Raw genomic sequence first — 19,018 nt, 5'->3', positions numbered from 1 at the left:
GGTTCTAATCCTGCCTCTGCCCACTAGGCTGAGAGGCCATGGGCACGTCACTTAGCTGTCCTGAGCCTCCTCAAGGGGGCTGGTTCTGCTGACTTCTGGTGGTTGGGGGTCAAGGTCGGTGCTCCTAGACCATATCCCAGCCCCTGCTTTCCTGCCTGAACTCTTCTGGGACTGGATCCTACCACCACTGCTGCTCTTCATTCTTCCAGCCTCAGGCTGTGGCCTCCCCAGCCCCACCCTTCTTGGGGTCCTGGAGCCCCTTCACCAGAGGGCAGCTAAAGAGGCTTTCAGAACCTCCTTAAAGCAGAGGCCCTGGGGAGGGTCCAGTGGGCTGAGACTGCTCCCTTAATTGAGGGTAGAGGCTGGAAAGGCTGCCTTCCTTCCACTATTACTGCTTGCCGAGAAACCCTATTACCATTAAGAAAGGCTGGAAGAAAGTGTCCAAGGAGGAAGGAGCCCTCTAATGGGGGCTGCCCTGGCCTCAGGAGACACAGGGGTGGAGGGAGAGGGAGAGAGGCTCAGGCCCAGGAAATAGGCTCCCATCCCGTTTTCCAAGGAGCTGCTGCTTAGAGCCTCTATCCCTAAGCTCACACCCTGGCTCTAGGCCCTGCTAGCCCTGGTACTGGCTGGCAGTCCCCCTGTCCCAGAGCTGATCTAGCTCTTTCCTCCTTCCTCCCTGATATTCCCACAGCCTGCTCTCCATTCTTTAGATATCCACCTGTCTATAGCCAGGGGTTATCTCATACCCGTTTGCTTATTTCATTCTCTGACAACCTTTAGCTTCTGGACAAGGTTACTGAGGCACCAAGAGACTAGGTTCTGCCGGTAGACTTGAACCCAAGCCAGCAGAGGCAGAGGCCAATCTTCACCCTGCATGGCTCTACCCAATGAGACCTCGTGGTCTCTGAGTCTCCGAGGAGTACAGCTCTGTTGCTCTGGTGAAACAGAACAAAGACCACAAGTCCTGGCCCCCTTTCTTTTGTCTCCTCAAGGGTAAGGAGTAAAAGCAGGACATAAGCCGGCCTTCAGGACAGAGGGCTGAAATCCTTAGGAAGCTGTGTGTGACCTTGGGCAAGTCCCTTCCCCTCTCCGGGCCTCAAGTAGAGATAATAATCACATCCCACAGGGCCTCAGCCAAAGGCTAGGAGATCTGTTAGATTACAGTTGGGACCCAGTATGCTGGGGATTTTGAGGATGGCCAGCACCAGGCAGGGTTCCCCTTGAGGGTCTGAGAGCCTGGGGCAAAGGGGCCTGCAGGGCTGGCTCCTCCTTGTCTGACCCCTCCTCCCCCAGAACCAGCTCCATCTCTTTCTGGGTTTCTAGGTGACTTGGCTGGCCCCTCTGGATGAGTTCTACTTTAAACCTGCTACTGCTACTGCCTCTGTATTGGGGGGGCTCCCACAGGGGCCCCCAGGCAGGAGCCCCCCCAGCCAAGCCCTGCGGGAGGGGCTGCAGCCCCCACCCATCCCAGTGCCCATGTGCCTTCCCTGCTCCCACCCCTGGAACGCAGCAGATTTCAGGGCACTGCTGTGGGCCAAGCATGGCAGAGCCCCTCCTTAACCCTCCTTGTTCGTGGACACCCACCGGGCTCTGACCCCTCTGGGAAAAAGACCAGCCATCCCCTTAGCAGTTTGTAATCAGAAATCTCACAGGGACAGGCTCCAGGCTGGGTCATAGGGGTCCGTGGAACAAGAAGGGGGCTGTTCCATGGCTTGCTCTGGAAAGCCAGGGTGCTTGGGTCCTCAAAGGAGGCAGCAGGCGCCTGGCCTCCCAGGGCTAGAGACGGGGTGGGGGGGGGGGGGCGCCTGCCGGCGGGAGGCCCATTAGCTTGCTAAGTGCTCCCAGGGAGCGGGGACTGAGCTGCTGCGGGGTGGGGGGGGGGGAGAGGCGAAGTGAGGGCAGAGAGAAGGGTGGGAGTGGCTTTTCCAGCACTCAGCTAAGTGCTGCCCGAGTGGAGTGGGTGGCAGGTCTTTGCGCCCCTCGGCCCAAGTCTTGCCCTCCAGAAGTACCCCGCCCCCGCCCCTGAGAAAACTTAGCGTGCTGACCCCGGCCCGTCTTCAGCACAGCCCTCTACACCCAGTCCCTTCAGCCGCACCCCAACAGATCCCCTCATCGACACGCGCTCTCCCCCCACCCCGGGTGGGTTCAGCTGAACCCCCCAGCGAATTGCCCGGGTCCAGGCGTGCCCACGCCCCATTCCTCCTCCGGCTGCAACCGCCGCCCCCGCCGCCAGGGGGAGCCGACGCGGGGCGGGCGGGCCTGACGCCGTGGGAGGGGGCGGGACCTCAGCCGCCCCGCCCCCGCCCCGCCCCGCCCGGGCCCCGCCGATTCTCTGGTCTGTCCCGGACAGACTGGCGGGCGGGCGCTGACGCCGCCGGGCCGAAGCGGGCCGCGCGGGAGCCCGCGGAGGGAGCAGCGGCGCCGTCGGTTCCCGTCGGGGCTCTGTGGGTCCCCGACCCGCCCCCGGCCTGGCCATGGCGGGCGCCAGGCCCGGCGTCCACGCGCTGCAGCTGGAGCCGCCCACCGTCGTGGAGACCCTGCGGCGCGGGAGTAAGTTCATCAAATGGGACGAGGTAAGCGCAGGGGCCCCCTGTTCCGCCCAGATCCGGGGACCCCCTCACTCCAGCTCGGCCAGACGCCGGGGACCCTCAGCCCAGACTCGCCTGGCCACCGCGCCCCCCCATCTCAGCCTAGCTGCACTCCGGAAGCTTGAGTCCCCAATCGTCCCTCTGATGAAGACTTTGTCGTCCCCCCAACTCCATCCCCTCATCTTCGGAAAATTTGTCTTTCCATTCCTTGGTCCGGAAACTTCGAACCCCAATAAATCCCGGTCCCTTTATTTTCACTCGCCTTTCCCACCTCTCCCAGCCCGTATACTTCTGGTTCCCTCAACCCTGGCCTGGTCCCCAGACCCCTGCCCGGCACTGGACTCTTTGGCTCGAGAAATCTGGCCCCCAGTCTGGCTGAGTGTACTCCCCATTCTGAGTGCGTGCCGCCGGGACCCTACTCTTCCCAGTGCCCTAGTCAGAACATTCTCCTCCATTCATCACTTTTTCACCTTATTTTGGCTGGCACCTCTTTGCCCTGCTTCTGGATCCCAGCCCAGCTCCCTCCTCAGGTGGGAGTATCAAGTCACCCCGTAGTGGAGACTTTGCCCCCCAAGTTCCTCCACCTCTGGGGAACCTTGCTCTCTACTCCTTAGCATCAAGACTTTGAACCCCAATAAATCCTGACCCCCCTTTCTACCTGCAGTGTCCCTGGTGCTTCCCCGATGCCCCGTTCCCACCTGCGGCTCTGCGACCCGTCCTGCACCTCACCCTCGTTTTCACACCGCCCATTCCTCTGCACCCTGGGCCTCTCCTTCCCCAGGGCTAACCCCTGCCTGCCTGAGCTTCCTTGCTGCTCCTTCCCAGTCAGGCCGGAGGCCTGGAAGACGCTGGGCTCCTTTCCGGCTGGGTGGGGCGGGTAGGCGTGGGAGCTGGGGGGAGGGGCTGGGGGCGTGGCCTGAGGTAGCAGGTGTGCCACAGAGGGGTGCCCTGGGCGCCCCAGGGGCTAGAGGAGACCCCTCCCCCCAAGGCAGGCCTGAAGGGAAAAGTTTCTCTTTTTCCTTCCAGTGTGATAAACCCAAATAAGGAAGTGGGAACAGGGAGAGGGCCCTGGGGGTGGGGTGGGGGTTGCTGACAAGGACTTGGGGCCTGAGAGCCTGGGGCCTGGGCTGCCTTTGAGGACCAGGTCCCTGAGGAGGGGCAGGGGGAGGCCCTGGAGGCAGTACCTACAGAACTCCCCCTCCTCACACTACTGGGGGGCCTCCGCCCCATGGCAGGGTTGGTAATCTCAAACAGGGACTGAGGATGGATGTCACCACAGTGAGGTGGGAGGTCCAAGCATCCCAGTAGTTCCCAAGCCTCCTGTCCCCTCAGCCCCCAGATCATTCTCCTGTCCTTTGTAAGCAAAGCCTGAGATGGGCGGGGCTGGTGCAGTCCCCATTCTCCAGAAGATTGAAACAGTCTGGAGACTAGAGACTAATCCTAGGCCCACAGTGGGATTGCAGCTAAGGCCAGGAGCTGGGGGCCTGGTAAGGGTCCTGGTTCCATGCTTCCCAAACCTCGAGACTCTGGGGCTGTACTGTCTGAATGCAGACCTTGCTTCCTCTTCTTGACCTTAGGCAAACCCAGTAGTTGCCCTGTGCCTCAGTCTCCTTATCTCTAAAATGGGAAGAACACTAGCTCAGACCTTACAGGTTGTTAGGACTAAGTGAGCTCCTATGTATTAAGTGCTTAGAACCATTCCTGGAACACAGCAGGGGCAGCAAGAGAGTGAGCAGTCCTATTGACCATAGGATCATCCATCAGTGAGCAGCAGCTTGGGCACCAGGGTGAGGCAGCGTCTTCCACTGGTCTTCCTGGGGCAGGAGATTTCTGCTTTTGGTCACTTGGGCCCTGGCTGAATCTAACCCTCCAATGACCACCCCCTCCCTCCAGCTGCTGGTCCTGAGTCACACAGGGTGGCCCTCCTCCCTCAGAAAATGGGGCCAGTGCACCCTTCCCTGCCCTCCCATGAGCCACAGGGCTGTTTGAGGCATGGTAGAATTCACTGTTGGGTCCTGAGGGCAGGGCGAGTCCCCTTCTAAGGGCACTTAGTCTGTGTTCTGTAAGGTGGGGTATGCCACAAAGTTCTAAGGCTCCAGTGGGGTGCAGGGTGGGGGGGTAACAGACTTTGAAGCATGTGTAAGGGGTGACTGGTCATGTGGGGCCGCGAGGGACACAGAAGAGCCATGAGGGTCAGGCTTCCGAATCCTCTGCTTTCATTCTGTTTCCCAAGGGGGTGGTAGGGGCTTCAGCCATCAGGGAGCTCTCAGACCTTCTGAGGAAACTGAGCCCAGGGTTGGGATCCAGGGAGGCCTTCCCAAGGAGATAGGTCAGATTTCATATGTAGAGAAGGGAGGTTCGCCTGGCAAAGGAAAAATGATGCAGAAGCTGGAGGTGAGGAAGGATAGTTAGTGGTCCCCATGACAGAGTCTTAGAGTGAGAGTGAGGTGAGGCTGGGAGGGGCCCAGGACCTCAGCTGTGGCCTGAGGTCAGGAGGGAGCCTCAAAGGACCTGTGGGCTGGGTGATGCTTCTCTTTGGTCACTAGCAGAAAGACTGGGGTGGGGGGCCTGAGAGGGTCCAGGGACCAAACCTGGGCATCACCCCTCACTCCCTGACCCTTGCCGTCTGTCCCATCCCCAGGAGGTCTCCAGTCAGAACCTGGTGACCCTGCGCGTGGACCCCAATGGCTTCTTCCTGTACTGGACAGGACCCAACATGGTGAGGGCGGTGCTGGTGCAGCTGGCTCAGGTCTAGGACCCCTGCCCCAGACCCCTGAAACTGCCCCCAGCCCCTGCCCATGGGGGTGGGGCTCAGCTGCTGCCTGACTTCTCCCATGATTCTGTGGACAGGAAGAGCCAAGGGTGGGGGCTAAGCAGGGGGTGGACACTCCTTGGCCTAGGTAGAAAGCTTGGGGGCTCCCAGCTCTCACCCTGTAGCCTCTCAGACCCTGGCATATGGTTTCCCCAGGAGGTGGACACACTGGACATCAGTTCCATCAGGGACACGAGGACAGGCCGTTACGCCCGCCTGCCCAAGGTGCGTGATGGGGCCCAGGACTCAGGATGGGAGTGAGGCCATAGGGGATGGGGACAACCCTCTTTACCCTTGGCTCTCACCTACTCAGGACCCTAAGATCCGAGAGGTGTTGGGCTTTGGGGGCCCTGATGCCCGGCTGGAGGAGAGGTTGATGACGGTGGTGGCCGGGCCAGACCTGGTGAACACAACGTTCTTAAACTTCATGGCCGTGCAGGATGACACAGCGAAGGTGAGCTGGGACTTAGGGGTCGGCCTGGGGGAGCCATGGCCTCACTTACTGAGTCTGCCATCCCTTAGTGAGCACCTGTTATATGTTAAGCTTTCTCTGCCCCTATTTCTAATCATCCTCTGACAAAGGGGTATTTAAACACTTAACGGTGTACCAGACCTAGTTCTGGGCATGGGCTGTGGCTGGACCAACACCTCTGTCCCTGACTCACCCCCTCCCCCTGGATCCTGACCCCTCAGGTCTGGACTGAGGAGCTCTTCAAGCTAGCTATGAACATCCTGGCTCAGAACGCCTCCCGGAACACCTTCCTGCGCAAAGCGTGAGCCCTGGGCCTGCCCAGGATGGGAGGAATGGGTGTTGGGGGTTCAAGTAGCTGTTCCCAGGGTGTGACCCTTCCATCTACCTCCCCAGATACACGAAGCTGAAGTTGCAGGTGAACCAGGATGGACGGATCCCAGTCAAGAAGTGAGCACCCCTTTCCCTCAGCACCTTCTCTCCTGCTCTGAACTTGGTGACCTTTGCCCCTGCTGACCCTAACCTCTCCCTTCTACTCAGCATCCTGAAGATGTTCTCAGCAGACAAGAAGCGGGTAGAGACTGCACTGGAATCCTGTGGCCTCAATTTCAACCGGGTGAGGGGCATGTGGGCAGGGGCAGGGCACGGGGTGTCATGGTGGGCGCCTGCTCTTTGAGGGATGGCTGTCCCTGGGTTCTCATCCTCCACTCCTGGCCCCTAGAGCGAGTCCATCCGGCCTGACGAGTTTTCCTTGGAAATCTTTGAGCGGTTCCTGAACAAGCTGTGTCTGCGGCCGGACATTGACAAGATCCTGCTGGAGATGTGAGCAGGGCCTGCCTCCCAGCCCCCCATGCGCCGTGTCTGGCCTCTGCTGGCGTTCCTTTCAACCAGGAAGGGGAAGTGGAGCTGTCAGGGGTCCCCGCGCTGAGGCTGTGGCCATGCTCAGAGTCGCCTTGCCTGGGGCTCTGTGGTGGTTGGCTCTGTACTGACCCCTGGCCCGGGTTGCAGTCATCTGCCGATGCTGGGGGATGAGGACCGAGTAACTCAGATGTGTTTGGGTGAGGGCTGGAGCTGAGACTGGGGCAGAATCTGGAAGTATGGCATGGTAGGCCAGACACTTCGTGGTTTCCAAAGCCCCTGCAGGTAACAATGCCTGCACCAAGTGGTCAGGAGACCTTCCAACTCCCTCTCTTGGGGTGAAGGTTTGGAGCAGGGGCTTGTGAGGCTCCAGCCTGGCTTGGCTTTCCGCCCTCTCCAGAGGCGCCAAGGGCAAGCCATACCTGACGCTGGAGCAGCTCATGGACTTCATCAACCAGAAACAACGGGACCCGAGGCTCAACGAAGTGCTATACCCACCCCTGCGGCCTTCCCAGGCCCGGCAGCTCATTGAGAAGTATGAGCCCAACCAGCAGTTCCTGGAGCGAGGTGAGCCAGTGTGGGAGCTTGGGGGGTTCCTTGAGGGGCCCCGGCTGACCCTACTGACCCCATCCCACCCCCAGATCAGATGTCCATGGAGGGCTTTAGCCGCTACCTGGGAGGTGAGGATAACGGCATCCTGCCCCTGGAGGCCCTGGACCTGAGCGCAGACATGACCCAGCCGCTGAGCGCCTACTTCATCAACTCCTCCCACAACACGTATCTCACTGGTGAGAGCCCACCCTACCGTGACCTCTGCCCTCTGGCCCTTAAACTGCCTTCCTCCTTTTGAGGTGGCCCATGCTAGGGATGCAGGGGACAGCCAACCTGCTTGGGGGAGTGGGACTTCTCTGCATGGGTGAGTTTTGAGGTGGTTCAGAAGGCTTCCTGGGGAGGCTGGGGCCGGTGTCAGCTGTGTGAAGGCCTGGAGCAGGAGACTCCTTGGTGCTCTCAAGCAGGAAGGAGGCTGAGAGGTGGGGTGGGGCAGGGCAGGGCAGGTTGAGGTGAGAGGGGGGTGGAGAGGGACCCTGGGGGCTCAGAAGGAATGGAAGGAATTTGGACTGATCTAAGTGTGCAGGAAAGGCTTTTTGCAAGGTGTTAAGCAGGGGGAGGTGATGTGACCTGGTATGTTTTTAGAAGGATGACGCCAGGTGCTCCGCAGAGATTGGATGGGAGGCGGGGAGGGGCCTGCTGTCCCCAGGCAGGAGGTGATGGAGTCTGTTCCAGGGCAGCAGCGGTGGAAGGAGGAAAAGGAAGTGAGGGGCCTTAGGGGGATTGGGGATGACTCCCCTGTTCAGGCTGGAGGGATGAGGGATGGTATGTATTTATCTGAGGGAGGGTGAGACCTGGTGGAGGAGCCAACCTATCAGCCAGCACTGGTGGATATCAACTCTGCCCAGCTCTGGGACTTTGGGGAGAGATGGTGCTGGTTCCACAGTGACTTAGAAAGGGATCAGAGGCTGGCCAGACAGAGCATGCCAGGGCCGGGCCACCACCAGGGCTCTGCGCTCCTAGCTTGGCTCAGTTCAGCACTGGCCTGGGGAGGAGGGTGAGGAGCCAGGCTGGCTGGGTGGCTGTGGTGACTGACGGAGCCTCGCCCCCAGCTGGGCAGCTGGCCGGGACCTCGTCGGTGGAGATATACCGGCAGGTGCTGCTGTGGGGCTGCCGCTGCGTGGAGCTGGATGTGTGGAAAGGGCGGCCACCCGAGGAGGAGCCTTTCATCACCCATGGCTTCACCATGACCACCGAGGTGCCACTCCGAGACGTGCTTGAGGCCATCGCAGAGTCCGCCTTCAAGACCTCGCCCTACCCTGTCATCCTGTCCTTTGAGAACCATGTGGACTCGTGAGTGGGCCCCTGACCCTGGGACCCCAATCTGGGCCCTGAGACCCCTGATGACCCAGAGACAACCATCCCACCATGGCACGGTCGGACTGCTCCTGTGACTTCCGCTGACTCTGCGGGCCTTGGACCTGCCCTGGGGACCTCAGCTGCAACCCAGGAACCTCTGACCTCTGACCTTGGCCCCACAGGGCAAAGCAGCAGGCCAAGATGGCCGAGTACTGTCGCTCCATCTTTGGGGACGCACTGCTCATCGACCCACTGGACAAGTACCCGGTATGGGGCGCGGAGCCAGGGCAGGGCGCGGGGCTCGAGGGCACCCAGCAGGCCCTGACCTGTCCGTGCCCACCAGCTGGCCCCAGGCGTCCCCCTGCCCAGCCCCCAGGACCTGATGGGCCGCATCCTGGTGAAGAACAAGAAGCGGCACCGGCCCAGCACCGGCGTCCCTGACAGCTCCGTGCGCAAGCGGCCGCTAGAGCAGAGCAACTCGGCCCTGAGTGAGAGCTCTGCCGCCACCGAGCCCTCCTCACCCCAGCTTGGTACAGCCGGCCTGACCTCCCTCCCCTCTGCCTTCCTTGGGGTTGCTCCTTCTGCTCCCAACCCCACCTCCCTCCGCCCTAAGCCACTTGCCACCTCTCTGCTGAGCATGTTGACCCCTGACCCCTGACCCCAGACGTTCACTTAGCTACACACCAGTTGGATTTGGCTCCTCCCGACTCCTGACTTCACCTCAACCCCAGACTCCCACCCTGCAGAGCCCTCTCCCTCAACCAAGTTGTGACTCTGAATTCTGACCTCTGACCCCAGTGAGCCACCTCTGTCCTGAGACCCTTACTGATCTACCCATCTGGCTGGTTCTAATTCTTACTTTATTGAGGTTCCCTTACATCTGACCCCTGACTGCTTACCTCAGTAAGCCCTCTCACTGTGTGTGACTTGACTGACCCCTGACTTGAATGCCATATCATCTTTTACCACCACTGTCAAGGCTGTTGTACCCCAGTTCCTGGCTTCTCATCCTTCTGAGCCACTCTCTCAACCTCCCTGATGGATATAACTCTGGACCTTGACCTTTGACCTGTGATCCCACTGCACTACCACTTGGTTTAATTCCATCTGACTCCTGACTTCTCCCCTACTCGCCCAGCCACACTGCCCTGAGAGTACCCCTTAACTCCTCTGTGAGTCACCTCCACACGCACTGGGCACAACCCCTCCTGGCTCTTGAGTGTCTATGTGTGCCCTGACCCCTGACCCCCTGTGGCCTTGTCCTCTGCAGGGTCCCCCAGCTCTGACAGCTGCCCAGGCCTGAGCAATGGGGAGGAGGTGGGCCTCGAGAAGCCCATCCTGGGGCCCCGGAAGTCTCTGGGTGAGGAGGGGCTGCATCGGGGCCCTGATCTTGGATCTGCCTACCGTGAGGATGAGGAGGAAGAGGAGGAAGAGGAGGAACAGACGGACCCCAAAAAGCCAACCACGGATGAGGTCAGGCCTGCCAGCAGGAAGAGTGGGAGGCAGCATGTATTTGTTTCCCAAGCGTTTGCTGAGCACTGATTGGGCTGGGCACGATCAGACGCTATCCCTACTCTCCTGGATTTCTGAGGGTGTGTGTGGAGGGGGTCAAGGGGTAAATAGGCATGGAAGCAAGTGTGAAATTGTGCTCATGAATTGAGCCAGAGATGGGTGAATTAGGGTGCAGAACTGGTGGGAGAAAGCGGAGTCTGACCTAGGCAGAGAGGTTGGGAGAGTGGACCCAAGGAAGAGGGAATACTATGTGCAAAGGCCCTGTGGCAGGACCAGAGAGTCAGGGGAAGGGAGCAGTGCAAGAGGATGGAGGTTCAGGAGTTCTGAAGCAAGAGGTGACAGCAAAGGTCAATTATGAGATTGGATTTGGGAGGGGCCCAGAATGAGGAAGGGTGTGGGCACGGGTGGCTGAGCTCAGTGTCTCAGGGGTTGAGTTTGAGGCTTTTGTGAGCCACCGAAGCGGAGACAGCAAGGTGGTGGTTGGAAATGAGACTGGGGATGGAAATTTGGGCCCCACGTGCATGTGAATAACTGAAACCCCAAAGTTGGGTGAGGAGTTCCAGCTTCCAAGGATCAAGGAGGCAAGAGGCAAATCAGGAAGGTGGGGACCAGGACTGACAGCAGTGGCGGGGTTGGGGTCTTTGGTGAGAGCCACCAGGCAGGGTGTCTTCAGGGCTGGGAAGAGGGTCAGCACCTCCTTCGTGGAGTGGGGCAGGTGAGGGTACTTCCAGCTGGTGGCTGGAATGGGACACAGGACCGCTGATTCTGTGTTTGGGGGCCGCAGGGCACCGCCAGCAGTGAGGTCAATGCCACTGAGGAAATGTCGACCCTCGTCAACTATATCGAGCCTGTCAAGTTCAAGTCCTTTGAGGCCGCTCGAAGTGAGTGGGGTGAGAGGTGGTGGGAGTGGGAGCCACCAAGGCCCTGCCAGGCCTGACCCCCTCCCACCTCTCAGAGAGGAACAAGTGCTTCGAGATGTCATCCTTTGTGGAGACCAAGGCCATGGAGCAACTGACCAAGAGCCCCATGGAATTCGTGGAGTATCCTTCCACAGGGCTGGGGCTGGCAAGCAGGGCTGGGGTACTCGCTGGGAGGCTGGCTCAGGTTGTTCAGACCCCACTTAACGCCACCCACCACCTGCACAGGGTCCTGATGCTGCAGCACCCTGGTCTGGGTTGTGGGTGGGCCTGGGAGACTGCACAGGGCCTAGGTTGAGAACTGGGGGCACTGAAGGGGCAGCTTGAGCAGAGGCCGGGAGGTCCGTTCACAGTTGCCCAGGATGAGCCTGGAGCACTGGGCTCGAGGCAGGAGGCAGGCGCAGTACCTGGCGTGGCCCCTGACTGCCCCCATCAGATACAACAAGCAGCAGCTCAGCCGCATCTACCCCAAGGGCACCCGCGTGGACTCGTCCAACTACATGCCTCAGCTCTTCTGGAACGTGGGCTGTCAGCTTGTTGCGCTCAACTTCCAGACTCTGGGTGAGCACTGGCCTGCCTTGGCCTTTGATCTCTGGCCCCCAGCTGCACTGACTTCTGCCCCATAATCCTGTGAATCTTACCTGAATGGACTTCTATCTAATCCCAGATCCCCAGACCCAGCCAAGACCTTGGCTGACCCCATCTCCTGACCTTGCCTGACCCTAGACCCTTCCCCCATCTGATGTTTCTTGAGTCTGGATCCCTGATGCCATTTGATTTGACCTTAATGATCCCTGGCCCTCCTCTGCATAGCACTGACTGTTGACCCCATTTGACCAGCTGACCCTCGCCCTTCCCGTGTCGCCCCCAGATGTGGCGATGCAGCTCAACGCAGGTGTGTTCGAGTACAACGGGCGCAGCGGCTACCTGCTCAAGCCCGAGTTCATGCGACGGCCGGACAAGTGCTTTGACCCCTTTACCGAGGTCATCGTGGACGGCATTGTGGCTAACGCCTTGCGGGTCAAGGTGGGGCCAGGGAGGGCTCAGGCCAAGGTGTCCTGGGGGTGGGACTCTCAGCAGCCACCTTACCCTCCTGGCCCCCCAGGTGATCTCGGGGCAGTTCCTGTCCGACAGGAAGGTGGGCATCTACGTGGAGGTGGATATGTTTGGCCTCCCTGTCGACACACGGCGCAAGTACCGCACGCGGACCTCTCAGGGGAACTCCTTCAACCCTGTGTGGGATGAGGAGCCCTTTGACTTCCCCAAGGTGAGCTTGGTGTAGCACCCAGCCCAGTCCCAGGGAGCTCCAACCTGCTGCCTCTCTGGGTGGGGGGATGGGAACCAGGAGCACAGTCGGGAGTCAGGAGGTGGGGGTGTCACCTCCAGGCCCCACCCCAGGTCCTGCATGTCCCAGTGTCAGGCTCAGCTCCGTGCCCTCTGCGGGGTGAGAGAAGAGGACAGGAAGCTGTGACAGAAGGGAGTTCTGTAGCCTTCCTGTGGGGAGTGGGCACAGTCCACCCCATCTCCCAGGCAGGAGGGACTTGCCCGAGATCATAGCCACAAACTTAGCCCAGCTCTTCCTGCCTCCCAAATGGATGGGCTCTCTGTACCCTGCTGGGGTGGGGTGTGGCCTCAGTCCCTGATGCATGGCTTACTGTAGTTTCTACGCTGGTGATGACCAGACCTATCCTGCCCTAATGGTGCCTGGAGAAGTCCATCTGGCTGTTCTTTTGACTCAGGGCTCTGGTGGTTGCTGGCCATCTGTTTGGCCAGGCCATGGAGGGGAGGGTCCATCATTGGCTCAGTGACAATGGTGACTGATGGTCAGTGGTTAGGTCACATTGTCCAAGGGCCCGCTCTGGGTTTCGGCCTTGGTGGCTGTGGTCAGCTGTGGCTCAAACAAGTCTGGGCCCTCAGGTGGTGCTGCCCACACTGGCTTCACTGCGTATCGCGGCCTTTGAGGAGGGCGGCAAGTTCGTGGGGCACCGGATCCTGCCCGTCTCTGCCATCCGCTCAGGTGAGGCTATCTGGGCTCTGGGCAGCTTGGGGCCAGAGTGTGTGGGAACCTGCCTGCGGCCCAGCCAACCTTGCCCTCCCGCCCTTCCAGGGTACCACTACATCTGCCTGCGGAATGAGGCCAACCAGCCGCTCTGCCTGCCAGCCCTGCTCATCTATACCGAGGCCTCTGACTACATCCCCGACGATCACCAGGGTGAGTTGGAGGGAGCTGGGGTGGGGCAGGCGAGGCAGGTAGGGGACAAAGATGCCACCAGGGCTTGGGAGTGGCTGGGACTGGTGGCCTCAGTTGAAGGTGATAAACAGATCTGAGGGCGGGTTCTGTAGTCCTTCCATGAGACCAGTTGTTGGGGAAGTTGTGGCCCTAGGGGTTCTGTTTCTGAGACCCTTGCCCACTGCCCCCCCAGACTACGCAGAGGCCCTGATCAACCCCATCAAGCACGTCAGCCTGATGGACCAGAGAGCCAAGCAGCTGGCTGCCCTCATTGGGGAGAGTGAGGTGAGCCAGGGCAGGGCAGGGGCAGGCAGGAGGCCACAGGGCTTAGGCTCACCTGGACCCTGGGGGGAGGGGTGGGGTAGGCCAGGCCCAGCCCTGGTGGAGAAGCACCCTGCAGCCTTCTCCACCTGCCTCCACCTGCACCGTCCACCCCACCCCCAGCTGGTGGTCTGGCTGTTCATCCCTGAGTGGGGCTGTTTCCCTCATGCTGCACACGCCAGCCTCAGGTGTTTACCCACACCCTCCCAACCCCTTCAGCTCTGCCTCCAATGCTGGCCTTTCCACCACCCTGCCCGCCCTGCTCAGTGTGAAGCTTTTGGCCTCGCATTAAATAAGCTCAGTGGCCTTGGATTACTCACCACATTTTAAGGAGGTGGAAACCACCTTTTTGCATGCAAAAGGCCTTCAGGATAGTCCTGGGCTAGTATTCTAACTGCTGCCAGGGGGGTCAAAGGCATGGGGCAGGGTTCAGCCACTTCAGCAGTACAGTTGGAAGCCATAGAAGCTTTTAAAACATTTGTTCTGGGAGCTATGAGATAGGCAGTGGCTTCTGCGGGGAGGGCTCAGGAGCAGAGGCTCGCCTGCCGGCACATCTCGACCCAGTCTCCCGGGGGCCTGTGGCAGGCGGGGAAGAGAGACGGCTGCCTGGAGCTGTTAGAGGGAGAGGCTGGTGCCCACTCTGCGGTTACTTCCTTCGTTGATTTAATCAGGAGCTAAGTAACAAGGAAGATGAGCAGCTGTGGGCAAGGGTGGAGGGGGACTCGGAGAGGGGAAGAAGCTTGGGGCTGGGCCAAGGCTTTCCAGAACAATCTGGAAGTTCCACAGCACATGCAGTGAAGGCTGGCATCCTAGAGACCCAAGCTCACATTACCTCCCTCACACCCCATGTGGAAAGATGGGTAGAAATGCTTGTTTTATACCTCTTGTTTGCATGTGGTTGTCCCCACATTACAGATGAGTCCAGGGCTGAGGGAGGCTGACCAAAGCACTGGGGAGCCCTGGGAGGCTGTGAAGGATAGAAGGCCTGGAAAGAACAGCATTTCTGGAAAGAGCATTCTGCTTTCTCCCCTGCAGGCTCAGGCTGGCCCGGAGACATGCCAAGAGACCCAGTCTCAGCAGCTGGGGTCCCAGCTGACTCCAAATCCTACACCCAGCCCACTGGATGTCTCCCCCCGCCGTCCCCCAGGCCCTGCCACCTCCCCCACTAGCGCTTCCGTCAGCAGCCCAGGTGAGGGGTGGCCTGGGCCTGGGGTGGGTCGAGGGGAGGAGCTCCGCTGTTCTTCCTCCAGCTTTCAGTCTTGCCCTGCTTTCCAGGTCAGCGTGACGATCTCGTCGCCAGCATCCTCTCAGGTAGGGGGGGATCTGTTCTGGGGACGGGGATTCTCCTGGAGGGAGTGGGTGCTCCTGCAGGGTCTGCCTGCCCCAGCTCAGCCCAGCCCAGCCTGCCTTGGCTCTGCTGCTCACAGAGGTGGCCCCGGTCCCACTGGATGAGCTGCGAGGCCACAAAGCCCTGGTGAAACTCCGGAGCCGGCAAGAGCGAGACTTGCGGGAGCTGCGCAAGAAGCATCAGCGGAAGGCGGACGCCCTTACTCGCCGATTGCTTGATGGCCTGGGCCAGGCTCGGGCTGAGAGCAGGTGCCAGCACCGGCCAGGTGTCCTGTGAGTGTCCAGACTGCCTGCGTGCAAGTGTGCTGCGTGTGCTGATGTGAACGTGAGGGTGTGTCTGCATGTGGATTTCTGCACTAGGTGGGCTTGGAGGGATGGCCAAGGGCTGCCCCTTGACCCCCAGTGGGGAGGGTTGGGTGAAAGGAAGACAGAGGAGGCTGGGTTCCATCAGTGAGTGACACCTCTTTTGAAGTCCCCATGAGGGCATATGTTCTGAGAGACTGTTGCCCAGACAGGCTCCTATCATTGGGGTGAAGCTAACGGGCCTCCTCTTTGGCATAATAGACCCCGCCCCTCCAGGCTGGCACCTGCCATTGCCTGCTGGGATATGCCTTGTCCCCACCCTCCCAGCCCACGTGACAACCAGAGCATCACCCAGAGGGGTTCTCCCCACAGAGGTGGGGAAGACAAGGAGGAGGACGAAGAGGTGAAGCGGTATCAAGAGTTCCAGAAGAAACAGGTGCAGTGTCTGCTGGAGCTGAAGGAAGCCCAGGCAGATATAGATGCTGAGCGGAGACTGGAGCACCTGAGACAGGTGAAGGGGGCATGTGGCAGTGGGGGGGAGCCTGTCTCCTGGACAGACCTTCATTGGCCCATGTCACCTGTTGGCCACCTGTGTCTCTAGGCTCAGCAGCGGCTCAGGGAGGTTGTCATGGATGCTCACACAACTCAACTCAAGAGACTGAAGGAGATGAATGACAGGTGAAGGCAGGGAATCTCATGTGGGTGGGACAGGGGACTCCCTGGTGCCAGGTGGCAGGCAGAGCCCCCAGTCGTGCCACTGACCCTGCCTCTTCCCCCATGGGCTCCTCCAGGGAGAAGAAGGAACTGCAGAAGATCCTGGACAGGAAGCGCCACAACAGTATCTCAGAGGCCAAGACGAGAGAGAAACATAAGAAGGAGGCGTAAGGGCATCAGGGCTGGGAGCCATTTGGGCGCTGGGCAGGCAGGGCTGGGTGCAGGGGCACTGAGCCCATCCTGCCTCGCTCCCGTGCAGGGAACTGACAGAGATTAACCGGCGGCACATCACTGAGTCGGTCAACTCGATCCGTCGGGTAAGTGAAACTCAGGTGCCACCCTAACCCACCCCTGTTCCTTTAGTCATTGGAAACCTGTGTCCTGGGTCCCGGCCTGGTGCTGCATTGCACTAGACGGACTTCTAGAGTCCTTTCCCCGGAGCCCTCTCTCACCCGCATCACATCCGAAGCCGACTGCAACAGCTGGAGCATTGTCTGTAAGGGTCACCTCACAACCCCGGGAGCCTGCACCTGCCTGATGTCTATACCCAGGCAGAGCCCCGGGGCTGGGGCCCCTCCCTCAGAGACCCTTGGCTGAGCCCTTGCCCCCCCACAGCTGGAGGAGGCCCAGAAGCAGCGGTATGAACGCCTTGTGGCAGGGCAGCAGCAGGTCCTACAACAGCTGGTGGAAGAGGAGCCCCAGGTGAGGCCTTGGATGAGGGGCAGGCGGGCAGCAGGCAGGCAGAGTGCTGGGTGGGCTGGCCTCACCTGTGCTACTCTTCCTCCTCCTGTAGCTGCTGGCCCAGCTGGCCCAGGAGTGTCAGGAGCAGCGGGCAAGGCTGCCCCAGGAGATCCGCTGGAGCCTGCTGGGCGAGTCACCAGAGGGACTGGGGGACGGGCATCTGGTGGCCTGTGCCAGCAATGGTCACGCGCCCGGGAGCAGTGGGCACCTGTCCGGTGCTGACTTGGAGAGCCAAGAGGAGAATACGAAGCTCTGAACTGGCTGAGCAAGAGGTGGCCAAAGGGCCAGGGTGGGTGCTGGGAGGAGGACAGGAGGCCAAGACACTAATGCTTTTTTTTTTTTTTTTAACTTTTTATCTTTAGAAATTTTATTTTTTTAAACTGGGGTGAGCACCCCACACTAACTCCCTCCCTTCACCTTCCTAGGGCCCTCTTAGTCCTCCGCCCCTCTTTCCTGTCCTCAGTTCTAGAGAAGGTGCTGAGTGGGTCACTCTGGGCCAGAAGAGCCTTGCCCCCATGACACCCATACCCCAGAGTGGGCGTCATCTCCTTCACTTCCCCAGGGAGCACTGGGTAGAGACTGCGAGCTCCGGGAAGTAGGGGTCACATTCTTTCTCTATCCTTTTGGGATTTTTTTTTACATGAATAAAAGTGGATTTCAGGGACCCTGTGTGCAGCGTGGTTTGGGGTAGGGTAGTGCTGGAGAGGACTCCGGGCCCTAGACCTGGCTCTGCCACTTCTGGAGCCTCGGTTTTCTCATCTATAAAATGGGCTTGTGGGCATTGTGGGGTTGAGGTCAGGCCCCTGTCCAGAGGGTTGCTGGGTTTCAAACCTGAGACCTCCTTGCCCAGGAACTACCTGCAGATCTTCCCAGTGACCTGACACCAGAGCCCCTTTGGTCTCCCCGAGGCTTCCCCGCCTCTATGCCCCTGCCCTGGGCTATCACTCCCGCCCCACGCCCCCATTACTTTTCTCCCTCCTGGGCTTTTCTTGTCCTCCCTTCACAGAGGCTCAGGCCTTTGCTTCAGGAAGCCTCCTCTGCCCCCCCTTCCTGTTGCCTGATATGACCCAAACACCCAGCATCCTCCGCTGAGGCAGCTCCAGCCACACAGGCAGTTGACTCTCTGGGGATCGACCTGCTAGGGGTGGAGCTGGGCAGCCCAGAACCTGCCCAACATCAGGGGACCTGGGTTCTCAGCTTTGGGTGGGAAGTGGATGGGCCTAGAAGTGACTCTTGGGAGAAGGGAAGCTGACAGTCACAGGCACTCGCAGGGGCTAGGAGACCCAGCATCCCTCTCATCCCTGTGAGGGAGATGTTATCCCTGTTTTGCAGATGAGGAAACTGAGGCCACAACTAAGTCAAGACATCCTGACCTGGAGGCAGGGTGGGCCTGGACCCTCTATGCCAGCCTGGAGGACCTGCTCCACGCCTCCCCCTCTGGCCCTGGGACGGCAGAGTGGCAGAGACCCCGCAGCGAGGGTGCGGCCGGGTTCTGCAGCAGGGTCAGGCTGGCACTTCTTCAAGGCCTCTCCCAGCTTCCTGGCGCTTCCCGGGCTGACTGCCTCCCTCCTCCAAAGGAAGGCAGCCTCTTATCTGGGCTTATCTCCTGCCAATTGAGTGTATTCTTTCTTTGTTTTTGCTGCAACCTCAGGCAAACAAATGTGGTGGGGACGTCAGAGAAACAGGACTTCCAGAGTAGGGATGTGTCAGGCTGGGGACCTCTGCCTAAGGCCCTGCTTCCTTAGGATCAGTACCATTGCCCAGGCCTTCCCTGCTTCTGCAGTCAGGCTTTGTCCTAGCCCCAAATCTGCCCCGTTCAGGCCTCTCAGCAGCCAGCTCCTATCTTCCTGACTCCACACGGAAACACTAGATACCAGTCCCCAGGTCCTCAAAGACCAGGCTAAACTCCAAACTCCTGGGTACTACATTCCCATCCTTGAGATGCCTGACCTCTGCTGCTCCCCTTATCCGTCCATGGGTCTGCTCCTTCCTCTACTAGGAATGACAGCCCTCTCCCCCATCTCTTCGAGTCTAGCTCACCTCCTCCTTGAAGCCCTCCCTGACTTTCCCTTGCTGGAGTGAGCCGCCCCTAGCCCGGTTCCAAGCCCGGTTCCAGTTATCGGCTGGCGATAACTCCACTGTTCAAAGGCTAGCTCTCCCCTTGCCAGGAAGCTTGAGATAGCAGTTGTGGCGTTTAATTCATCTCTGTAAACCTATACAAAGCGCTGGCTAGTCTATAGAGGGCGCCAATAAATCTTTCTGGAATTGAGCTCTGCTCCCAGGTCCTGGTGAAGCTTC

General features: G+C 59.9%; 1 protein-coding gene across 3 annotated transcripts; it reads left to right on the top strand.

Moving 5' to 3' along the window:
• Positions 1–2,325: 2,325 nt before the first annotated feature.
• On the top strand, positions 2,326–18,989 carry PLCB3 (phospholipase C beta 3). Of its 3 annotated transcripts, XM_074371826.1 has the most exons (32): positions 2,326–2,573; positions 5,230–5,307; positions 5,557–5,625; positions 5,714–5,854; positions 6,094–6,173; positions 6,266–6,319; positions 6,410–6,485; positions 6,591–6,691; positions 7,128–7,294; positions 7,369–7,515; positions 8,389–8,629; positions 8,818–8,902; positions 8,979–9,165; positions 9,906–10,108; positions 10,932–11,028; positions 11,103–11,187; positions 11,501–11,625; positions 11,936–12,090; positions 12,170–12,331; positions 12,982–13,081; positions 13,172–13,276; positions 13,488–13,579; positions 14,651–14,804; positions 14,891–14,926; positions 15,043–15,235; positions 15,593–15,776; positions 15,867–15,943; positions 16,057–16,146; positions 16,239–16,296; positions 16,595–16,681; positions 16,773–16,992; positions 18,053–18,989. In XM_074371826.1, the coding sequence occupies exons 1-31, from the start codon at positions 2,475–2,477 to the stop codon at positions 16,974–16,976; spliced, it is 3,732 nt and encodes a 1,243-aa protein (XP_074227927.1). In that variant the 5' UTR covers positions 2,326–2,474; the 3' UTR covers positions 16,977–16,992; positions 18,053–18,989. The 3 variants fall into 3 exon arrangements, with proteins under 3 accessions (XP_074227927.1, XP_074227926.1, XP_010955371.2); XM_074371825.1 differs by lacking the exon at positions 18,053–18,989 and having other exon boundaries at positions 16,773–17,384; XM_010957069.3 differs by lacking the exon at positions 18,053–18,989 and having other exon boundaries at positions 2,327–2,573; positions 15,638–15,776; positions 16,773–17,384.
• Positions 18,990–19,018: the final 29 nt, after the last annotated feature.

This window comes from Camelus bactrianus, chromosome 10, assembly GCF_048773025.1.
Source record: "Camelus bactrianus isolate YW-2024 breed Bactrian camel chromosome 10, ASM4877302v1, whole genome shotgun sequence".
Taxonomy (NCBI): Eukaryota; Metazoa; Chordata; class Mammalia; order Artiodactyla; family Camelidae; genus Camelus; species Camelus bactrianus.
Note: the sequence above shows the minus strand (reverse complement) of the source record. Positions and strands in the feature narration are given on the sequence as shown.